The sequence below is a fragment of the Lactuca serriola genome, chromosome 5 (assembly GCF_051521515.1).
Source record: "Lactuca serriola cultivar US96UC23 chromosome 5, Lser_US96UC23_V15, whole genome shotgun sequence".
NCBI lineage: Eukaryota > Viridiplantae > Streptophyta > Magnoliopsida > Asterales > Asteraceae > Lactuca > Lactuca serriola.
In genome coordinates this window covers 91,329,766-91,353,421 of record NC_136412.1, presented here as the reverse complement: position 1 = coordinate 91,353,421, position 23,656 = coordinate 91,329,766, and the positions used below count along the sequence as shown (strand labels likewise).

Sequence of the window (23,656 nt, the reverse complement as noted above, 5' to 3'; positions counted from 1 at the left end):
ATTGCATTAATAATATAATTTTAATACAAGTGTACTGTTGACCTGAGGATACAAGTTATTTTGAAAGAGAGTATCAGCTTTAAAGCTGGTGAGATCATAAGTATTAATGTGTCTTAGTTTGTATGTAAGTATTTATTTGACATGTAATGAAAGACTTGAAAATGTTTTGAAAGAAAGTTCGTGTAAGTATGAAAATGTTTGTAAAACAACTGTAAGCGTTTGAAAAACCCTAGAAATCCCTATAATTCCTACTATATTAAAAGGGAGTCTTCTACCAAGACCCAACTGTTCTAAATGTAGTCTTCTACCAAGACTTAACTGTTCTAGATGTAGTCTTCTACAAAGACTTAACTGTGCTACTATTATTATTATTATTATTATTATTAGTATTATTATTATTATTATTATTATTATTATTATTATTATTATTATTATTATTATTATTATTATTATTATTGTAAGACATTTTATCCTTTGGTACTAAGATACTCAAATATAATTCACCTCATCGCTTATGTGAATGGGTAACAAGATAAAGGTAATAATATAAATATCCTAAGTATTACCCTTTGGTACTAGGGTAACTAACGGTGTTAACTGAAGACATCTGTAGATGTACATTTACCTCTGTTGCTAACAACTGGGTACAAGAATAGTTAGTCCCTTAAATTATACCTGTAATGGTATCAACCGTTGATATCCGTGGATGTGCTTTTACCTCTGTAGCTAACAAAGATTCTAGGGATGGTTAATCCCACAAGTATCCTATGGTACTAGGATATTAAATCCAATCTATCTCGCCGATTATGTGATTGTATCACAAAGTGAAGATAAGAATGAGGATTATATAACATAATATATACATATAAAATGTACCATTAATTCATAACATGTTCTCTATGTAAACGTACTTATGTAAGTGTACTCATGTAAATGTACTCATGTAGATGTATCTATGTAACTATACTCATGTAAATGTAATCATGTAAATGTATTCATGTAGATGTAATCATGTAAATGTATCTACGTAATAGTATAGTAATGTACTGTAATGTTCTACGTGTGCTAGCTGTAATATGTGTTCTCTCTGTATCTAGCATGTATAGTAATGTACTGTAATGTTCTACGTGTGCTAGTTGTAATGTGTGTTCTCTCTCTATCTAGCATGTATAATAATGTACTGTGTGTACTAGCTGTAATGTATGTTCTCTCTATCTAGCAAGTATTGACTCATGAATGAACTGACTCATTGTATGATACCACGTTCTAGTAATAGTTCTAGTATCTTCCTAAACTACCCATATGGTAGCTTACTAGTAATTTAACTGGTACGTATGAACATGGATGTATACCCTTGATACCCAAGGGCATTGGATGAACTGGAAGGACCTTTATGACTATATATGTACATATGATATATAACTAATATTTAAACAACCTTCGGACGGATACCCGATGTCCCACCAGATCACATCTCAAGCGCGAAAAGGAAATAGGGTGGATAGCCTTCCTAAGTCTTTTAAACATTTCATATATAGGTATACATATATAGGCATGAAATTGATAATATAAAAGCATAAAATAAGTTTTGTAAAACCTTTGGACATAATTATTATCTAAGAAAATATTGACTTGATGTCAATCTATAAAACGGGTTGAAAGTATGGGTTTTATAAAACAGTTTAACTATAAAGAAACATTTGTTTGACACACAATTGTAAATGAGTTTGAAATGACACATACAAAGTAAAATGTACGGTTTAATAAGGATTTTTAAACATATAAAGTGTTTATGAAAAACATTTGAAGGAAACTGATTGCTAAAACGGCTAATGAGTAGCCAATCATTTGAATGCTGCTTATTAATCACAAGTGATTGATATAATAACTAGCATGATTCTACTTGTATCCCCCCATAAAGCATTTAAAAACATTTAAAACATTGATTAAGGGGTATGAACTCACCTGTTGCGAGTGGATCGGAAGGAAGTGTCGGATAAGTGCTTGGTGTCAAGTGAAGACTTAGACACGCACAAAGATCCTAATAACATATAAAGACATATGTATATAAACAAATAGTCTTGAAAAAATTAATAAACAAGTGAAGACACTCTAGGTCATGAGTTTACTCCCTAAAGACCAACACCTCCTTGAGTTTATGATTGTAACCTCTTGAGTTTACGGTCGTAAACCCTTAACCTTTTTGACCATTTGCTGTTTTGAAGTCTTCTAAGTTATTCCAAACATTCCTACTTCATGTTTAAGCCTTAGGAAGTGTTGTGTGGCATCAAAACACTCCTAAATGGAGTTTACGGTCTAAAACTCTTGAGTTTACTACCTTAAACCCATAATTTGGTATTATGGGGGTTTTCAAGTCCTTAGCTCAATCATGGCACTAGTCTAGGTTAGATTTAGACATAAGGAACAACCATGGGACTTTTATGGGACATTTAAACACTTTTTTGGGTGTTTATGTTTTGGGAGATCCCCAAACCATAAACACATACAAATGGTTGTTTTCTTGTTCTTTTAGGTGATATACACATCAAGGATGGATCTAGATAAGCCCCTAAGGCATTGTGAAGCATCTAGACACCATAAAGCACCCTAAGGTACTATATTTGGTGTTTACGGTTTTGGGAGCCTACCAAAACCGTGAAGACATTGTTCTTGGTGTTCTTGGGACTTTTCCTTGGTACAAAACATGTATAGCTAGCTTTAAATGACTCTAGGATAGAAGTACTTACATTGTGGAAGCTTGAAATGAACTTAAAGTCCAAGAGCACTTAGTGTGTGTTCTTGGTGTTCTTGGTGTTTTTGGAAAACTAATCAAACACAAAAATTGATGGATTAAAGGATGTAAAATCACTAGATTAAGTGATATACTAACTTCAAAGTGCTAGAAACACTTACTAGATTGATGATATTGAACAAAAACTTGGATGATACTTTAGAGAGTTTGGAGTTTACTCTTTTGGTAAATGGGGAGTAAACACAAGAATGACTAGTTTGGGGAGTAAACTCATGCTTAAGGCATGAGTTTACGTTTTTGGATGATTTTTCGACCCAAACATAAAAGTTTGGTTGTGAACTTCTAAGACACGAGGTGTTTGCGGTTTTTAAATTTCAAAACCCGAGAGGGCACTTTCTTTAACCCGTTCGATTAAAGAATGATATTAAAATAATCAAATGAACTTATTTTTCCCAAAAACAAGTAAAAGTGAACTTGAATGATATTATGAAGTGATTGACTTTTAGGGTTTGACCGAATGAAAATTCTGGGTTGTCACAATTGGGAGGTTGGTAGAGCCACAGTGACAGGATAACTAGTGGAAACAAGTTCTAGAGAAAGATTTCGTTCAGAAGTCGTGGGAGCAAGTAAGTGAGGAGTCCTAGGACTCCTCAGTTGAGTTGGAACTCGGTGTTGCAGATAACCGATAGATGATTGGAGACCAGGAAGGTCTTGAGATGTTTTGGGAAGCAGCCATATAGCAGTTCAATGTTTCAGTTAGTTCAGTGTTTTAGCCAGTTCAGTGCTTCAGCCAGTTTAGTGTTTCAGTCAGTTCAGTGTTTCAGGCAGTTCAATGTTTCAACCAGTTCAGTGCTTCAATCAGTTCAATGTTTCAGTCAGTTCAGTGTTTCAGGCAGTTCAGTGTTTCAGGCAGTTCAGTGTTTCGGATAGTTTCAGTGTTATGGACAGTATTAGTATGTGTGCTGGAATGCAAGTGCTGACGGTATAGTTGGTTGATTTGGAAATGGCAAGTCCCTCTCAACAGGATCAGTTGAGTCTTCTGCCAAGTATAAGTGATCTGCAAGGATAATTAGGCAGGTAGCCTTCTTTCAGGATGGAAGGCTCGAGTTAGTGGAAGTTGGGTAGTCAGATGGGAGATAAGCAGGCTGGTTCCAGCAACATCGATTCAGTATGAGTGGCAGAGTGAATAGAACAGTTATAGATAGTCGAAGTATCTTCAGAATTCGCTGGAAGCGACCAGGAGATTGTGAGGGGGTGTAGTGACCTATTTTGGTCCGATAACCCAGATATCAGCAGATTAGTTGGACCAGGGTGGTCTCAGTGCATCCGATAGATGGATGAGGGGCAACGGAATTTTCAGTCAGAGGTAGTAACGATAAGGGAAGTATGGTATGAGATAGCAAGTTGGCAGACGGTGCTACGCCTCTCACAGTAGGGTTGGATAATCTCAGAGGGGAGGGCTTGACCTTGTTGCGCAGCTCTCATATGAGTCTTAACCGTTGCAGGGATGAACCTTTCACTCGAAGGATTATCTGATCCATTAGCTGGGACGGGTGCTCAGCACTAAAATTATGGAAATAAGAAGCATTCAGTATGTACCAGAAGTAGTGACCAGTATTGAGAGTGGATGGAGTGATGGACATTGTGAAGGGTATGATCTTCACAGTGACAAAGGAGGTGAATAGCTATAGAAGGAAGCCTTGGGAAAACCAGTGGACGCATGAGGAAAAGAGTGTAAACCCCAAGAATGTTTAGCCTAAGTACTCGGGGATTTATCTGCAAGGATTATGCCATCCAGGATGACCGGGCAGAAGGTCAATAGAGTTAGATTCACTAGGCAGGGTGTTGGAGGCGGATGGCAGGTCAGTTGGCCATAGTGAACTTCGAGGACGAAGTTTAATTTAAGTGGGGGAGATTTGTAACACCCAAAATCAAGAAGACGAAGAAAGGAAAGGAAAACCATAAGTTAAAGAGGGTCGACTCGTCGAGTCCAGGGAGGAACTCGGCGAGTCGGAGCGGGATCCGGGTGTAAAGTAAGTGACCGACTCGGAGAGTCGGCAAGTGGACTCGGCGAGTCTGGTCTGGGTTGGGAAACCCTAATTCCGAGACTTGGTACCCTATTTAAGCACCTTATTCTCTTCCCCAGGGCTCATTTGCGGACCCTATAGTCCAAAACCCCAAACCCTAGCCACCATATCCTTTTCTTGGAGCAAGATCTAGCCTTGGAGAAGTAATTAGCAAGCTTTGAAGAAGAAGAAGAAGGAGAAGGAGTTGGGAGGTCCAAGGAGAAGCTTGTTGGTCCAGGATTTGCTTCTCAACCTCATCACTTTCTAGTAATAAAGCTCTCACCTTGGCTATTATACTTCTAGATCTAGCTTGCCCCCAAATGGATGGTTTTGTGCTCAAAAACCATAAATTCATAATGATGAAGCAGTTATATCGGTTCATATTGTAGATCTAGACATCCTTGAGCTCCGGGAGCTCAAGAAAGACATCTTTTAGTAGCCATGACCTTGTTCTAGCCCAATTAGCCTCCTTAATAGTTAATTTGTAGTGTTTTGGCTTCATTGTGTGAAAACCGTCAAAATTCGAGTTAGTTCTAGATTTGAATAAACTTAGTTGCACATATAGGCACTACACATATTAGAGTTAGTAACAAGAAGCTAAGTTATAACCTAGTAGAATCTTGGAAACAGATAGAGACAATGGATAATGTGCTTGGATTTCATATTGGTATATGAATTCTACGACTACTTAACTGTAGTGGCTATCCATATTCGGGTTACTCTTTGACTCGTACAACATTTCATGAATCATATACACACATCATGCACTTGACCTAGAAGTAGAAGTGAGTTCAAAGTCTCATAGAAACTTAAGTCAAAGTTGAAGACTAGGACTAGTATACTGGATTCCTCAATTTTGCTTGAATCTCGGAATCACTACATAGAATGCCAATAAACCGATAAAAATAAATTACAAACATTATTTCTAACTTGAATAAGTGTTTGGAAACACAAAAATAATTTGATGTCTCAAAGATTCAACTTACCTAGATATCTAAAGTTTAGCAAAATCCGAAAAACACTAAAAGCCCTAAAAACTCATATTTATAAACTTTAACCTTAAAAATCCTATAAAAATAATTATGAAACTTATAATATTATCTTATCATAATAATTATTATGAAATACAATCAATGAAAATAAAGATTTAGTTATTAAAATTTAACCTTGATTTATAATTCAAAAATCAAGAGTTTTATGCATAAAAACTAGGTTAAGATGCACATTTTATAAAAAGTTGGACATTTTTATAAAAGATATGATTTTTTATAAAAGAAACAAGAGAGAGGGAGCCTCCCCCCCCCCCCCTAAAATTCGTCCTCTCTCTCCCATTATCTCTCTCCCCCAAAATTTGAAGCATTTCTCACCTCTCCACTTCACCTCCTCATTCTCTCTCACACTCTTTATCATCATCACATTTTCTCTCTTCCCCTCACCCTAACCACGAATGTTTACAGAGAAATGGCTCCAATAATACACCTTAAACTCTAAATATTCATCATTTGAAGTAATCTTGAAGGTAATCCCGAATTTTCTTTCATTCTACTTCACTTTTCCTTCAAGTTTTGCTATTTTCTTATACTTTCTCCTTATTCTCCTTCTTCATCTTCTTCAAACTTGTTTACTTTTTTGTTAAAATGGGTTTTAGAACATCATGGATGTGTTTTAACACCATGCATGTATGATAAACAAGTTTGCATGTTCATGATCTTAGTGCAAAAATCGATTTTAAGGACTAAAACATCAAACTCAAGTTAAGAGTTTTTGAGAAACAATTTTTTGTTCATAAATGAATGTATACATTTTGATAAGTTTTAATCTTTTGATCTCTGGAAACATAACTAGAATATAAGTTTATCATGATATCTTTTAAAATATTTCAAAAGATTTACTCAAAGAAATGATGAAAACTCATTTTTCTAACTAATCACCATGCATGCAATCTGCCAGATTTCTTTACTTGACTTTAAACTGTCATATCTCACTCATTTCTTAACCAAATTTCGTGATTATTTTTCTGAAATATAATACTTTGAGATAAATTTCAAACCCAACTGGTCTCACTGTAAAATATTAAATATCAGATTTTTGGAAATTTTTAGAAAATGGATGCGCAAACAGCTCTTTTTCTGTGATCACCATTTTTGCCTTGCATGATCAATGGCCTTAAATCCAACCATAAATCTGGGGAAAAATACTTTAGAAACTTAACATATCCAATGAATGATGGCTGAAATTTTGTGGCTTAAAACCTCACTGAATGGGCTACTCAAATTCATGAACTTCAGCCACATTTACATCTCATGTACCATTGCATGCAACATTTCTTAACTTGTTTGGGTTCATTACCCCTATTTCCCTTCTGAATAAATTTTGAACATTTTTCTTTTTGAAAGCCCTCACATGCATGTGATAACCTGTAAAATACCAAGAGCTTTTATTATTTCTTTGATTTATTAAAATTATTGCTAAAACCAAGGGCATAAATCACATAAAATACTTCCAGAGGTCAATAAATCCGGACTAAATTCATGGATGACCCCTATGGTGAATAATGACCCACCACTAAATTTCATCAATTTTTGTTGCTGTTTGTTATGATTTCCGATTTTCTTTTTGTTAGGGTATAATAAATCACAAAATCACTTTAGAAAGTGGGAAAATTTTATCTAACAATTTTCGCATACCTTAACTCTGATGGGTGACTAAGAAAAATAATTTCAAAATTTTTCATGATGCCTTACTATTTTTCCCAATTTTTGGTAATTATAATGGTCTAAAAATAGGAAAAATAGTTCTGATTATCCAAAATTCATGAAAATTTACCAGAACATCATAATGTACAGTAGGAGGTTACATCAAAATTTTGAGGATTTTTCTCTACTGTAAACTATTTTTCTCTTATTTTCTAAAGTTAATTACACTTAAATACAGTGAAATACACATAAATACCCAAAACCGGATTATACAATATGAAAACCACTTTTGGTATTTTTCCCAGGTTATTTATACTGTAAATGATGTTAAAAAAAAATTTGGTAATTTATTTTAACTATTTAATATTATTTATTCAATTAATGATTCATTAAAGGAATAAAACAAGGAAAAATAGAAATACCCACTGAAAAATACCTTTTATATTTTTCCCAGCCTAGTTATGTATAATAATAGTTAAATAAAAAGTTTGGATAATTTTGGAAACTGTTTTCTATTTATTTCAATTTTTATTGGAATAAATGCTCAAAAATCATAAAATATAATTAAACATCTTGGAAATCCATTTTTATATTTTTCCCAGCCTATTAATGTTTAATAACAGTAATATAAAAAGTTTGGGGAATTTTCTTAACTCATTGCTATTTTTCATGAATTTATGATTATTACAGAAACTAAAATGGTGAAAAATAGTTAGACAAATAAAAAATTCAAGAAAATTTATCTTGAGGTCTTTGACTTCAATTAAAACTGAAATGCAAAGTTTGGGCTATTTTAGAATTAAATTGATTTATTTTTGAATATTTAACCATTGGAACACCTCTAAAATGTTAAATATTAACATTTCAATAATGGAAAATTTACACTTAAATTGTTATATAACAATTGATTCTTTGAAACTTAATTTCCACAGAAAAATATTTGTAACTTATCGATATTAAATTTTGACACAATATTGGCGTAATTCTATTGTAGTACTATGCATACTCGTGTTAGATTTCAATTAGAAACTCACTAGCGAATACCATTATTGTAGGAATCGATAGTGATACGAGTGGAGCATAGTCAAGGCACCAATTGCATCATCTCAATGCATATTGTGAGTATTCACCAATCCCCTATTTTCGGTTTTATGTTTTGGGGTGGAAAAGCATGTCCAGAAAACTATTGTTTGCATGTTGTATTTAAATTGATTATTATCAAACATGATTGCTATTGTATTGCTATGTTACTTTATGTATGTCTATGCAACACGGGACATGAGAACTTATCATACTAAGGCCCTTCCCTTATCTCTAACCATTAACTCTTTGAGCAAATGGTCATTATGGATAGCGCTATTAGGAATTGACAACTCCTCACCCACCCTATTGCTGGAGTGCATGATACCATATTCATCTATGGAACGATAAGCATAGATCTCGATAGGGCTTCAGTCATAGCTTTGGTTGAGACTCATTGTTTGCTCATATACATACAAACTCGTTTCTCGTTATAGCAATAAACTTGTATTCATTAATAGCAATCAACTTTGTTTCTCATTATAGCAATGAACTCTATTTCTCATTACAACAACGAACTTTTACTAGTGGAAACTTGTATACATGTTTTAGCAATGAAATTGTTTGCTCGTTGTAGCAACGAAATTGACAGCTCATTTTAGCAATGAAACTTGTTTACTCGTTTGAGTAACGAACTTTATCTTCCATGAGAATATGAATGTTGCATTTTATTCGGGCAATATAGTTTATCTCTCAGGATGACAAAAGAACTTTTCTTTTACAAACTTATTTACTCATTTTAACAATATACTTGTATTATATCAAACTTTTATCAAAACTTTGATTTCAACCTATGGAACCAAGATTATTTTGTTTATTTGTGAGTACTCACCAACTATTTTTATAGTTGACGCTCGTTTTACATGCTTTTTCAGGAATTATCGAGTAAGTGGCACTTAGGGACACTTCACTTTTAGGAGCATTCGCATGTGTTGTATTTCTATTTTCATTGTAATTTCTTGTAAAAGTTGTTCAAACCCATTGTAAATTTGTAATGATTTTTAATACTATGGTTGGTGTTGTCTTTTAACTTTTGCTATGAAACCCTTTGTACTGTCACGCCTCGTGTTTCCGCTTTAGCGGGGTGTGACAGGAAATGGTATCAGAGCCGAAGGTTATAGAGAATACCGGTTTTCCCTTGGAAAACAACAACTATAGCCAAAAAAATTCTAAACGTTTTTAAGATACTGAACATACTACTAGTATGACTAATTTGAGTACGCATTATTGGACTTTAATTAAGTATAGCCTGGCCAACTATGCTTAATTAAGGAAACTTAATGCGATGCTTGAAACGGTTATAGTATAATTATGTTCAAAACGATTTTCAGCTTGAACTTTGAACAACAAAATTTTTCGGTATGCGTACGGGCATTGCATATTATAGGCATTCATCTAGATACACTTAGAAAGTAAGTGCACTTTTATAACAATGCCTTTATTTAGAAACATTCTTACCCCTTATCAAGTGCTAGGTTAACCACTTAGGTTATATCACTAGCTGCTCTAGAAGCAATGCACATAGTGCTAAGAATGGGTATTCCTTGGTAACTATTGACTTTAGATGTAAGATTAGTTGCTAGATATGCACTAGTAATAATCTTAAGTCGAAACCTATACCATTTATTCCTCAATACCTCTTCATCGTCTTCGTACTAGAGTTACAACTAGGAAAAAGCGTTTCGATATCGACACGAATAATAATTGGAGCATCGCGTAAGGAGATAGATGAATCACCACTAAGTAATCACTTGGATATCATTGGCGGGCATTCCGGATTCGACTCACAAGGAGACACGGAGGTTTAACCCATACGTGAGACTTCTCTACTACGTTACGAATTTAGCTTTAGGTTGTTTCCGCCTTGAGCTTAAAACTTAACAAAGGATATCCCTTTGACCTCTATAAAAGGTCATAAACTGCATTGACACCATAAAACGTTTTACTAACAATTTTTCTTGTCCTTTATCTCGGGGAAAAGACATCGGCACTCGCCTAAGACTCGCATTAGTATTTAGGTACGATCAGCTACACTAACATACTTATTCCTTATTTCTTAATCTTCCATCGAAAAGTTATTTCGTTTCATCGGTTTTATTTATCATCGATAAAATATTTTATATCCACTTCATTCAACTTAGTAGACATTTCCTAACAATTTAAGCCATATTCTCGCTAAAACTCTTTTGACAACTTGCTTTAATTTAACGCTTTTCTCCAAAACTCAACTTAACCAATATTGGTTTTTACCTTGCTATTTCAATTTCATTTCAAATCCATTTCAATGGATAGATGTGCTTTTAACGGGCATAGAAACCATTTTAAACCTTGATTACCATTTTGGCACGTTTTCGAAAAACTTAGAAACATTTTCTTTTCTAAAAGTGTTTAAATTCTATGATATAAAACATAGACATATGACATTGAAGTTCATATTATGTGTAAAAGCTTCATCGGATCTTTCAAACCACATTTGTTGTGACTTTTTGACCGCTTTCTCATTTAGACATTGTAATTTAGTTTAATGTGTTTTCTCAAAAACACAACATGATATTTATGCAAATTTCTACTTCAAACATGTTTATAAGACATATCTAACGCTTGTAATTCAAAACATACATTATTTGTGTACTTTGCTTCAATATAATTTTATAATCTATAAAGATTCTAAAATATAAGGCATTGCAAAACTTAGTGTTCACTTTCAAATTTCCAGTGGTGCACTTTCGACAATGCACAATTATTCATCTAAATATGTTAAGTCTTTACCTTATCTGTTTAACCATTGTTGGACTCCAGTCAAAAAGGTCAAAGCTGTTGGCATTTCAATTACAATTTTTAGTGTTTCTTCTTTTTCACAAATGGAGTTTAACTTAATAGATAATTCGTGAATTTTTAGCAATCCTTAGCAAACACTTTAAAACTCCCATATGTTTATTTAGTCATCAATATACATCAAATGTTGAAGTTTGAAATATATCTAAACCTGGTTTTAAATCTACCTATAGGTATTGTTCTTATAATTTTAACAATAACAATCTTTGCTGCTACCTTCCTTTTTCTTTCCCCCGAAATTTATTTCTCGCTCTCCTTCTGATTTTAGATCTCGCACGTCATAATATTAACATAATACATTGTCTAACTTTGTTTCTGTCTATTTTTCTTCTCTTGGTATCATGTTCATATACATAAAGACTAGAAGTTTACCCTTTCGTTTTGAGCAATTAATATGTGTATAGTCATGAGGCATACATTTGATTTAGTCAACTTTAATATATTCAAATACACCTTTTATCATATACATCTTGTTTTTATTTTGAAATCTACTATAAACAAGTGATCCTTACTTACATTTGTGCTTTCGTTCTAAATTCAGAAAACTTGATTTAAAATGCAAGTTTCATTGTATTTTTCCTTATAATTAATACACAAGGTGAATACCCGCGTTCTTATCATTTTTCTATATCTGGAAAAGTATACGTGAAGGAGATGTTTTCTTATGTCTCTTCTTTTCTTTAAATACAACAAAAGTTTTGAATTTTACGATTATCTATTCTCTAAATGATTGATTTTGTAGAAACACTAAAATAAGAATGCACTATTTCCAAAGATCAACATTTTTACACATTTCTTAAAATAGCATTTTACTTTGCAATTTTCAGTGAGTTCCTAAACTCTCAAACTTGTTTTCATAAGTATTCGGACTTCTCGTAAACTTGAATTTGTCCTGACTTAGACAATTGGATAATTTCGCAAAAGTTTAATATGAATATTTCTATATAAATTCCCTCATTGATGAATTAAACCTTTAACCTTGATTAATCTTTATATTATTTTACTACTTTATTTGATCGCCACACATGTATCTTCATTATCTTGGAATTACTGCACATTTTGTTAACAGTGAGATTTTTATCACTTCTAAACACTTAAAATGCTATCTACACAATGTGATTTAATTTATCATAAACATCATTGAAAAGTTCCCATCTGTAGACACTCACTCTCGAAATCTCTGTCATCTCAGAGTGAAATTCGGCAAACAAATTTGGATCTTTGTAAAAATCAAACTTTAATTTATCTTTCAAATAGGCAAACGAATTTTTAGTATTAGCACCATCAAAATCCACCCACGAAACATGAACCACCTCATCAAAACCGTCAAGATCAAACCATGAATCGAACATCTTAATTAAACGTTGACAGGCCATAATAAAATTAAATTATTACTCCTCAAAAGGATAGGACCATGATTAGAAAGCGTCCTATCCAAAGCAATAGACATAAGATCTGTATACACCTCCAAAAACCACTCGTCTACCAGAAATCTATCTAGTTTTCTTACTTTCACCTTTTCTAAATTTTTTAACAGGTAGATTTTAATAAAACTGAACAGTAAAATGAAAACCACCCATTGTCACCTCAATTAACTCACTATTAGTAATAATTAACTCATTAAAATGACTTGCAGATAATTGACAAAAACTAGAATCCATCCCTTTATCAATACCTTTTCACAACATTAGAATCTCTAAATATCAAATTATTTCCGGGGTTTTGAATCTTTAAGCCGTGAATGTAAACTCCACAAGTCTTTTTTAGCTTGAATACCTTGAGGAGCATACACATTGATCATAAACACCAGAAAATCAAAATTAATCCAAGGCCCTTCAACGATAATAATGTTATCAGTGCAAACAACCCTCTTCTTATCAAAGTAAGAAGTGTTGGGTTAATCGGTTGTTTGAAAAGCAATAGGAAAGTTTATTTTTTATTAGTTTTGTTTTCCGATTTTAGAATAAGAGTCGAAGTCTGTTTTTTATGGTTTTAGAGGTTCATAAGGTATCTAATTAATTAGTATAAAAGTAGGCGTCATTTTTTTAATGCAATTACTAGTTCTTCCTTTTGTTTTAACTTTAAGAGCAAATTTTTCTTCCAGTATATTCTTCTTCTGTTTTCGTGTTCCTTGCACCACAAAAGGAAACTAGTTTATTTTCCTATACTTGGTATCAGAGCGGTTTTGTTGAAGGGGGTGTGATTCGAGGATGATTAGAAGCAACCCCGGTTTCTTTTAATCGGACTTGTAAGAGACTAACCAGAGGCGCAAAATAAACGGACGGTAAGGCGTCAAAGCGGGTGGCTTTGATTCGTTTCATTCTGCGGATGACGTATCAAGTTCCGGTTTTGACTCCAACGAATAATCTGGTATGGGTGGTCAGAGTCAAGTAGATGCACACGACATATGGGAGACGATCGAACGAAAGGCGTTAGGTGAAACATCAGATCAAATGAAGTCAAAACAAGCTTTTGTCTTTTTGTTTCAAGCGATACCCGAAGAAATGGTGTTGCAAATGACGAGTTACACCGACCCAAAGAAAGTGTGGGATGGGCTGAAAATACGACATTTGGAAGTGGATCGGGTGAGAACGGCTTGACTTGCAACGTTAAAAAGAGAGCTTGAAAGTTTACGCATGAAGGAAGGTGAAATGGTTGATGATTTTGTGACAAAATTATCAGGTTTAGCCTCAAAAGCAAGGAGTCTTGGATATGCGCTTGAAGAAGGTAAATTGGTAAAGAGGTTACTAGATTTGATGCCTAAGTCGTTTCTTCAAATCGTGGCTTCAATAGAGCAATGTTTTGAGTTGGACTCGATATTATTCGATGAAGCGGTCGGTAGATTTAAGGCATACGAAGAACATATAAGAGGAACCGAGAAAGTGGAGGACACTCGAGGTGAGTTGTTGTTGGCTAGTGAGGAAATATCACATGTTTGTAAGCATTTTGACAATGGACATTCAAATCGGGATGACTTTGGACGTGGCCGGGGAAGAGGTCGGGAGTCCGGGAGAAGTCGAAATGGTAATCAACGTGTCCGGGATAAAAGTCATGTTAGATGTTACAAATGTGATTTTTAAATAATGGTCCACATTACTCTTCAATAATTTATGCATTTCTTTTCTAGTACCCGACATTTCATGCCCCAATGCTTTAGCAACTGTTAAATACCGATTTTTAAATACTGGTCCACACATCATGAACTGATGATCCATCATTTTCCATTAACGTGAACATCAATTCCTTCTTTTCACTACTAGAAAACTGGTGCAATAGCTACAACACAATCCGTAGCTATTCCGTAGCTATAAGCGGATAGCAACGGAATTGCTACGGAAAAATGTATGTAGCATAATGGCCCGTGGGAAAATTATAGCTACGGATTAGCTACGGAATAGCTACGGAGTAGCTATGGAATTTTCCGTAGCTACGGAATAGCTACGGAAATAAATAGCAACGGAATTCCTACTCAATAGCTACAGAATTGAATAGCTACAGAATAGCTACGAAAGTTGATAGCTACGGAATAGCTACGGAAATGGATAGTTACGGAATAGCTACGGAAGTAAATAGCTACGGATTTTTTTGTAGGAAATCCGTAGCTAATTACTTTTTATTTTTAAAAAAAAAACAATAAAAAATTATAAAGAAATCCAGTTTTTTTCTGTCCAAAATATTGAAAACCCCATTACATTAAACTTAAAATAATATTGAAATTCAACTACAAAACAAATATCATTATAATAAAACTAATAAACCTAAAAAAGTATCAAATACAAATTCATATTACTAATTAACATTGTTTAATAATACACATAATAAGTGTCAACTACAAATGTTTAAATAAGTGCTTACAAAATAAAATTGAAATTTTTTTGATGGATTACTTGGCAAAGGAAGTATCAAACTAACAACCTGCAAGCTTGCCTGAAAAATGTAAAAACAAGTATCAATTACTAATTGAAAGAATGTGCAACTGTTATTTAGTTACAGTAAGTTAGTTATAATTTTCTTTTAGCATATAAAAGAAATCATATTATGCAAGCGATGTTAATAATACTGTGAGAATTATTTATCATGGTAACTAATATTCATACCATTCAAACTAATTTTAACACATGAATGCTAACAGATACAAAATATCATCTAACAAACAAATCATTTTTCCTATAGTCATAATAGTGAAAAATAGCATCTTATTAACAAACCATTTTTACTAATGTTAAATGATAAAAAAAAACACCATTTCAATCCATCTAATCATCTATGCGTAATAAAGAGAAGCTACAATGGCTCTTGGTTTTGTACCTACGGATTAGCTACGGAATATGCTTTCCGTTAGAATTCCATAGCTATTCCGTAGCTAATTAGCTACGGATTTTTCTTATTTTTGATTTTTCGGGCACCAAACGTCGTTTTTTTCGCTCCATTTTTTTCACACCTCTATTATACATGATTATCTATATTTTCACCAATTTATTGCTATTAATATCATTTATAAAGGCGTGTATACATACGAGATCCATTGCTCGTTTAGTGGTTTAACACTATAATGCTTATGAATACGTTCACATACATCTCACAAACACGTATACATACACATATACACGTACACATATACCACAACTCATTCATGTATATAAATATATATATATATATATATACAAACACTAGCCGTTTACCCGCGCCAAGCGACGGGTACAAATAGTTTTTTTTCAGAAATTCGTTTCTAGAAATGATTAGTTTCTTTAGGCGTGAGCTAATTCCTTGCTATACCATGAGCTACGTGTCGGATAGTTGATTTCAATGGGTAGTTTCTAGTTAGATGCATATTCGTACAATGGGGTGAGCAAATAAGTAAAACACATGGCTATACCATGAGCTAAGGTATTTTACCGGAATTTGGGACCATTTCTGGGTTCAAAACAATACTTTGTTTTAACTTTTAATGTCTTGAAATGTATTTTTCGAGCATCCGGGACACTACAAGGGGTGAAAACTGGTCTTTGGAAACCTCTCGAACCTATAAATAATAAATTGAAGAAAAAAATTAATAAAAACAATTTATATTTAATATATGAAAATCAATTTTTTATAGGTTTGAAACCGATTACAAATGATGTTATTTGAGCATGTTTGAGGTTAACAACCAATAAAAATGATGTTATTATTTATTTGTTTTTTTATATATAAAGAATTTGAAATCAATAATACTTGAAAGACAAAATTTGTGTCTCCAAAATTATCAAGTGATCAATAATTGAAGGCCCATAGTAGTACATTTGTATTTTGTTTAAAAATTGAAATTGTGTTGCTGTTTGTATTAAAATATTTGGTCCCTTGTGTTTTTAAGTTAAACTAAAACTACATTGCTATTCTGCATTTAAAAAAAATACATTTTTCAACAATACATTGATGTTTTTGGTTAAAACAAACGTATGTTTTCTTTTTCTTTTAAAAAAAGAACCATGTTGTGGTTTTTGTTAGAATATCAAAGTCCCTTGTGTTTTTAGGTTAAACTAAAACTACATTGTTGTTTTGCATTAGAATAAAAATTACAATTTTATGTTGGATTATATAAACACATCATTTTGGAATTGTTCATAGTCATCTACTCATCTCGCCAAAAAAAAATGATAAGTAAAAAAGAGAACACAATTCTTCTTAAAGTTGTTGGAGCTATTAAATTTCAATTTTTTTTTTCACATCATTTTTGAAGATATTATAAAATTCTTTTAAATAGCAATGATTAAACAAATTTTAATGACAATGACCGAAATATGAGATATTTTACTCTATTTTTGATGTTTTTTTTAAAATTTTTTAGAGAAAGAAGAATAATTACAGTCTTACATTTAAGATATGGGAAACCAAGGCATGGTCTTTATTACAATCATAAAAAACATGGGAAGTGAAAATTAATCTACACAAAACATTTACAATAATTAAACTAATTTCTAGTCTTCCATCCTAGTGTTTCTAATAAGAATAATTTTGCTGAACGCAAGGTTGCTCCTTAGTAGGTTCCTGCACATTATATTAATACAAGGGTTAAATCCAAGACATAACAACCATTCTACTTGCACTTTGAAAAATCTACCCAATTATACCGACATAGTTTTTTCAAAGTACACTATTAAGTGATGAAAAATGAAAAGTAAGATGCTATTTATAACAAAATATAAATGAAAGCTGAAAGCAGGTTGTTATTCATCTTTTGTGCAGAATGTTATATATAATCGAACTAAACACTTCAAACTTGAACCAAAAAAATAAAAATATTCAAAAAAAATTTATAACTTTTTTAGGAAATACATTGTTGTATAACAAATACAAACTATAATTCCAAAAGAATTGTCTTTTACATCAAAAAATTTGACAAAAAATCTCTTAATGAATCTTGAGTCTTCTTTTACTTCCTTCCCAGTCCATTTTACTACCCTTACACTACTTATTAAAATAAGATTAGCACAAGTACAACCTGCATAAAAGCCACTTTACAAATTGATTTTTAATTTTGCAAATTAAAACGCATTTACTTGTGAATTGTTGAAAATAGCCGACATAACTACTCCAGATACTATCTTGAGAAAAAAAAACTTTTCCTTTAGAATTTCAGAAATGGATTGAAATACCCCCTTCAACTTTTTTACTACACAAAATCTTTAAATACTTTTTTTCCCCTGCCAACGATAGCCAAGATGCTCGACAATTTGAATATAACTGCTTGAATTAAATCCCAAAAAAAAGACCATTCTACCCATAGCTCTTTTTATTGAACCAGATCATCTTACCTTTAACTAGCTTCACTTCTCTTTTTAACTTTCGTTTTCTAGTGAGACTAACCCATACACATAAAAATATACAAAACTGCCAAATTTACATTTAACTACAAACAGACCATTTTGCACTTTTGTTATTATTCCAAAGATAAGTGAAAGGCATTTTTTATTTGAGAGAGCTATGTTTAGGCCTATTTGCACTAATTTTAAGAATTTTTATTCCATTAAATATGAAAGAACCCTGAAAGCATTATGCTGAATAATTGACAGTTCTTTGTCAAGGAATAAATCTAGTAAGGCATTTTCATTTATTTTGTTATTGTAGCATCTTGCTTGCATTTAAAGCAGGATGCTATGATAAACAAATTAATGAAAGTATGTTGCTATAAAAGAGTGATGTGTACCGATTTTTGTTCTAGCGGACTGATGTCTCTAATTTACATCTGATGTAATCCCTTCAGCTTATCAGCTTCTTTCATTATGGATCTCAACTAAATAGCTCCAATCCTAAAAAAAAGGAAGCAAACCCAAGAATTCTGCAATTAATTGCATCTGATAAATAGTAAAATTTGGTTACTAAAACACTCAAAATCATAAAAGGACAATTAACAAAGTAGCTTTTAATCTCGTCAGAACCTTCTAAAATTCAACATACTCAATAGGCAGAGGTATGGGTTGGTTACAGGCAGGGGAATGCAAGCCTTAACCGAAAATCATGAGAGATAAACTATACATGTAATGGGGATTTGAATTAAGCGATAAGGGGATATTTTATTTTCAAAATTCTAGAACCCACAAATCACAGTATCAGATTAGGAAAGAGGGGGAATTATCAGATTAGGAAAGAGGGGGAATGATGAGATAGATACATGGGTGGTGGTGTTATCGGTGTTGATGGGTGGCTACCCAATTGGGTACATTATTGAACTGGTGGATAATGGAAAAGGAGGTGCTTACCAAGCTAAATGAAATCAAAAGAAAAAAAAAAATAAGAACATGAGGGGATAAAAGTTTTTTGATGAAAAGGAAGAAATGTGTGGTAACCACCACCTCTCCGCCTATCAGATCCCACCACAGCTCTGTTACCTCCACCCCTCTCAACCTCGATCCTCTCCCTATCTGCTTGTTATATCTTTTCTTTCCAGTTTTTTGTTCAGTCCTAACACAAACACGCCATCGATGGAGATGGTAGAGGTCGCGGCCACGTATGGTGGCGACCGGTGGTGAGAGTGGCGGATGATAATGGGCGTTTTTAGGGCTCGTAGAGGTTCTTGGATCAAGAGAGGTGGAAAGAAGAACATTGACATGACTTTTCAATCACGAACATAACTGTTGCTTTTTCCCAAATGGCTTCAGACTTCATCCTTGCTGAGATAGATGGGCTTATGGTTTAATGGTGGCATTGTAGAGGAATTTTGAGATAAACAGAGAAAGGGGGTTGATCTTGCAGTGAAGAGGATGGGAGATATAGATGAACAGAGATGAGGAGAGGAGTAGTTGTAGCTATAAACAATGTTAGGTCTAGGTTTTTAGAGAAAATGTGGAGAGACGGTGCTAGGTTTTCAGAGAGATTGTGGAGTGATGGTGGTGGATTTCAGGGAAAATGGAAAACGGTGCTGGTTAGGGTTTACAATGAGATCAAGCGGAGCATTATCTAGAAATGTGTAGCAGCAAATCCTCGCATTCCTCCGTATTTTTATGGTTCCTTTCTGTTTGAACGAGTCTTTCACTTTTAATCGGCCTAAAATACTGAGAATTTGAATAAATCCTACCTAAACTTTGGGGAATATATTTAGGAAAGATAAGGAGATACCCAAAAATGAAATAAGATACTCTACTGCATTGTTTGATTATACTTTTAGCTTATAAAATTGGACAATTTAAATTTTAGTATTATTTTATTGATGTTCAGTTGTATTTTAAGCTTAAACACTTGGACGTCTTAAATTTATTTTTAGAAATAGTAAGGTTTGAATAATAAGATAGTAAGATAATCCATCAGAAGTTGGTGAAAAGTATAGGCATTACAGTGTTAAACTGTGAAACGAGTAGTTGATCCCGAAAGGACACACGACTTTATGAACGATATTAATAGCTATAGGTTGGTGAAAATATAGATAATCATCTATAGTAGAGGTGTGAAAAAAACGAAGCGAAAAAAAACGACGTTTGATGCCCGGAAAATCAAAATTAAGAAAAATCCGTAGCTAATCCGTAGCTACTTAGCTACGGATTAGCTACGAAATTATAACGGAAAGCATACTCCGTAGCTAATCCTTAGATAAATATTATCTGTAGGTATCCCGTAGCCATTCCGTAGCTATTCCGTTACTAAATTAGGGCATCCCATTCTGTAGCTAATCCGTAGCAATTCCGTAGCTAATTAACTACGGAAATTTTCCATAGCTATTTTCCGTAGGAAAACCCCATGTTTTCTAGTAGTGTTTTTATGTTTTAAAGTTTGAGAGAAAGATGATGATCCTCCTCTCGGTATAGCAGAAACCCAAGACTGGGATTTTCTTGGATGTTGCTGATGCTGAGAATGTTAAACCACAGGAGCATTAACATCAAATTTCATCCCATCAAAACCAGGTAGTTTAGAATAAGATAAAGAATTCGAGTCTTCTGCTTTCATATTGACATGTTCTGTGTCCTCTTCTTATTGATTTAGCCTGTGAACTATGATTATAATAATATAAAAAATATACTAGTTTAGTGCCTAAAAGACTTGTAAAAGTATGTTTAGGGTTTTTGTATTTTTAACATTTTCAAAGCCGGGTAACAGGAAAAATGGGTTTAATAAACGGTCTTGATTATTATTGCTATAAGGCATGAAATTTGGGTTGTTAGTGTTTGTAAACTAATTTAGATTATATGTCCTTTTGTCTTTCCATAGCTTTATCTTACTAGTTTAGTTTCTTGGTTGCTTAATTATGATGGATATTTTAACAAAATTTGCTATTTTTTTTTATTTTGTTTTTCTTCTGTTGCTGTCTATAGGATGATAGAGTTTGATCAAAGTCAATGAACTGAACACAACTAAAAAAGAAGAACATTTAGAGTAAATTAAAGAAAACATATAGGGAAGTAAAACAGGTTGGAGTTGTTGTTCATGAAGGCACAGGCATTAAATCCCAGATGGTTTCCAATTACAATAGTGAACTTGAACACGACCAACAAAAGGGTATTATAGGTACATCAATTTTTAGAAAAAACGTAATGACCGATCATAGTCCTCAATGTCCAAACAAGACACTTAAATTTGGTAGACACTTTTTGTCAAAAATGTAAGCATGATGAAATTATGAAATACATTGCCTATATCTGTAAAGATGGTAAAAGACATTGCTATTTTCTTCACTTTACCCTCTTTATTTTGCTTTTAAAAGTGGCAATTGGAACAAGCACCGGCCATCTTGGTAACACAAATGGGATCGCCAAAGATGATAAAATGAATTGATCGATTTCAATCGGTTTTGAAGCAACATCCAGCCTTCTATTCAGAATATTATACGACACAATGCGCTTAGGCGCCATGCATTGCAAATACACAACATTTGGATTCAATGGATGAAATGATAAAGGAAAAATCCATCCGCACCGAAACAGCCAATTACTCAATTCCAGATCATTAGAATGAAGATCGCTACGTCTCACTTTAAACTCACAACACCATTCTCCTTTCTCATAATCCTTCATAGACCACATGCTGAACAAATATGGGGCGGAATAATCAGCCACCTCGAAATAGCGAAGGGTGCCTTGGCTCTCACCACATATTTGAGAAGGCACTCTCGAGCTCTTTGTCACAGGAAGTGGAATTATGCGAACAGATTTTGGATCTTTGTAAGGACGAAATCCAAGCAGGGCATGAACTCCATGATATTTTTTAAAAACTTCCCAATGGAGAGCCCCGTAACAATATATTGGGCCATCGGCAAGTTCCTGCAGTTGGATGGGAATAGGGCAAGGTAGCTTGTAGTTGATCCATTTGCCAGTTTCAGATGTAAACATCTCTAAATTGAGATAATCCGATTTAAAATGTTTGAACCTAACAACTGTATAACCTGTAAGCATATGATCTTCATTAACCCTAGTAATAAGCCCTTCCTTGAAGGAATATTGGTAGTTGGGTCCACAACTAGGTAAAGTGACCCATTCTCGAGTGAGTGGATCACAGATGTAGTAAACAAACGGTGCTGGAGAAAGCCAACGACATAGAATCAAACCATTACTCATAGCTAAAACCCTAAATTGATCATACTTTTTTTAAAGGTAGAGAGAAAAAGAACAGAGAATTCGAACGTATTGTCGATTTCAGTACCAAGACGATTAACAAACTCCTTGAAGTTCGGTACGCCAGAGTACCTACTCAAGATTCTGAAAGGCCGCGAGGACAATGCTGCATTGGAATTGCGAACCGAGTAATAGAATCGGCAGAAGGAAGGGTGAGAAATTAGGGTTTGCCAATGCTTGCACACACTTTTAAAAATAAAAATAGATTTCACGGGTAATCTGGCGAGAATTTCTATAAGCAACGAATCAGGAAAGTTTCGAATATCATACCAAAAAAATTGTTTTCTCTTGCTGGAAATATTGGTACGCAGAAGTAGTTCAACAATTTGGTTCTCATCGCCATCATCATTAAATTGATTGCTTGTGTTACTCTTATCGTCGTCTTCCATGCATCCAACTGCAAGGTGGGTCCGGGTAGTAGTAACAGAAACACAAACGCCAACTTCCTTCGGTAATTTTCGTAAGGTTAATGATTTCACAATGGGTTGAGCTGAGACAAGCGGATTTTAATAGGGTTTCAAATTTCAATGGATTGAGCTTTGCGCAACAAGACATATTAATCAACCGACTTGATTTAATGGGCTAGTTTAATGTGGGCTTTTATTTTATTTTTAAATAAAAAATGTATTAACTATTTTATCAAAGAAAATATATAAATTAGGCTGTTTAATAATCGTTGGAAACACTACAAGAAACGGGACCTATCGGGACGACAAATGTCGTGTCTATAGATTAAAAAAGTCGTCCCTATAGGTGTCCGGGACGACTGTAGCTCTCGTCCTCATAGCCCCGTCGCAATAGATCTTTTTGACCGTCGCTAAATATCGTCGCAATAGCTATCCTTTAGAGACGACATGTCGTCCTGTTCTGGTTCGTCGCTATACATTGCTAGTCTCCATAGATGAAGCTATAGAGACGACATGTCGCCTCTATAGGTATATCTATAAACACAACACGTCGTCTCCATAGATAGAGATGAGTCGACTTGCCCTACCCTTTAGCAACAGTATGTCATCGTGGTAGATGCACCTGTAGAGACGACATGTCGTCTCTATAGATCCACCTATAGAAACGACATGTCGTCTCTATATGTATGCCAATACACCTGCTCTTTTTTCTCTATAATTTCCCAGTTTTCACATCACAAAA

At 33.6% G+C, this 23,656-nt stretch overlaps 1 protein-coding gene and 1 long non-coding RNA gene across 2 annotated transcripts; both read right to left on the bottom strand.

The window, feature by feature from the left end:
* Positions 1 to 17,227: 17,227 nt before the first annotated feature.
* LOC145052768 (uncharacterized) lies at positions 17,228 to 19,992 on the bottom strand. Its single transcript, XR_013684169.1, has 2 exons — positions 18,616 to 19,992; positions 17,228 to 17,456 (listed from the first exon to the last, which is right to left on the bottom strand). It is a non-coding gene; the product is annotated as an uncharacterized LOC145052768 (long non-coding RNA).
* A 1,576-nt stretch (positions 19,993 to 21,568) lies between these two features.
* On the bottom strand, positions 21,569 to 22,450 carry LOC145049670 (putative F-box/kelch-repeat protein At4g22430). Its single transcript, XM_078998048.1, has one exon. It carries the CDS (start codon positions 22,448 to 22,450, stop codon positions 21,569 to 21,571), a length of 882 nt encoding a protein of 293 aa, XP_078854174.1.
* Between the last annotated feature and the right edge of the window lie 1,206 nt (positions 22,451 to 23,656).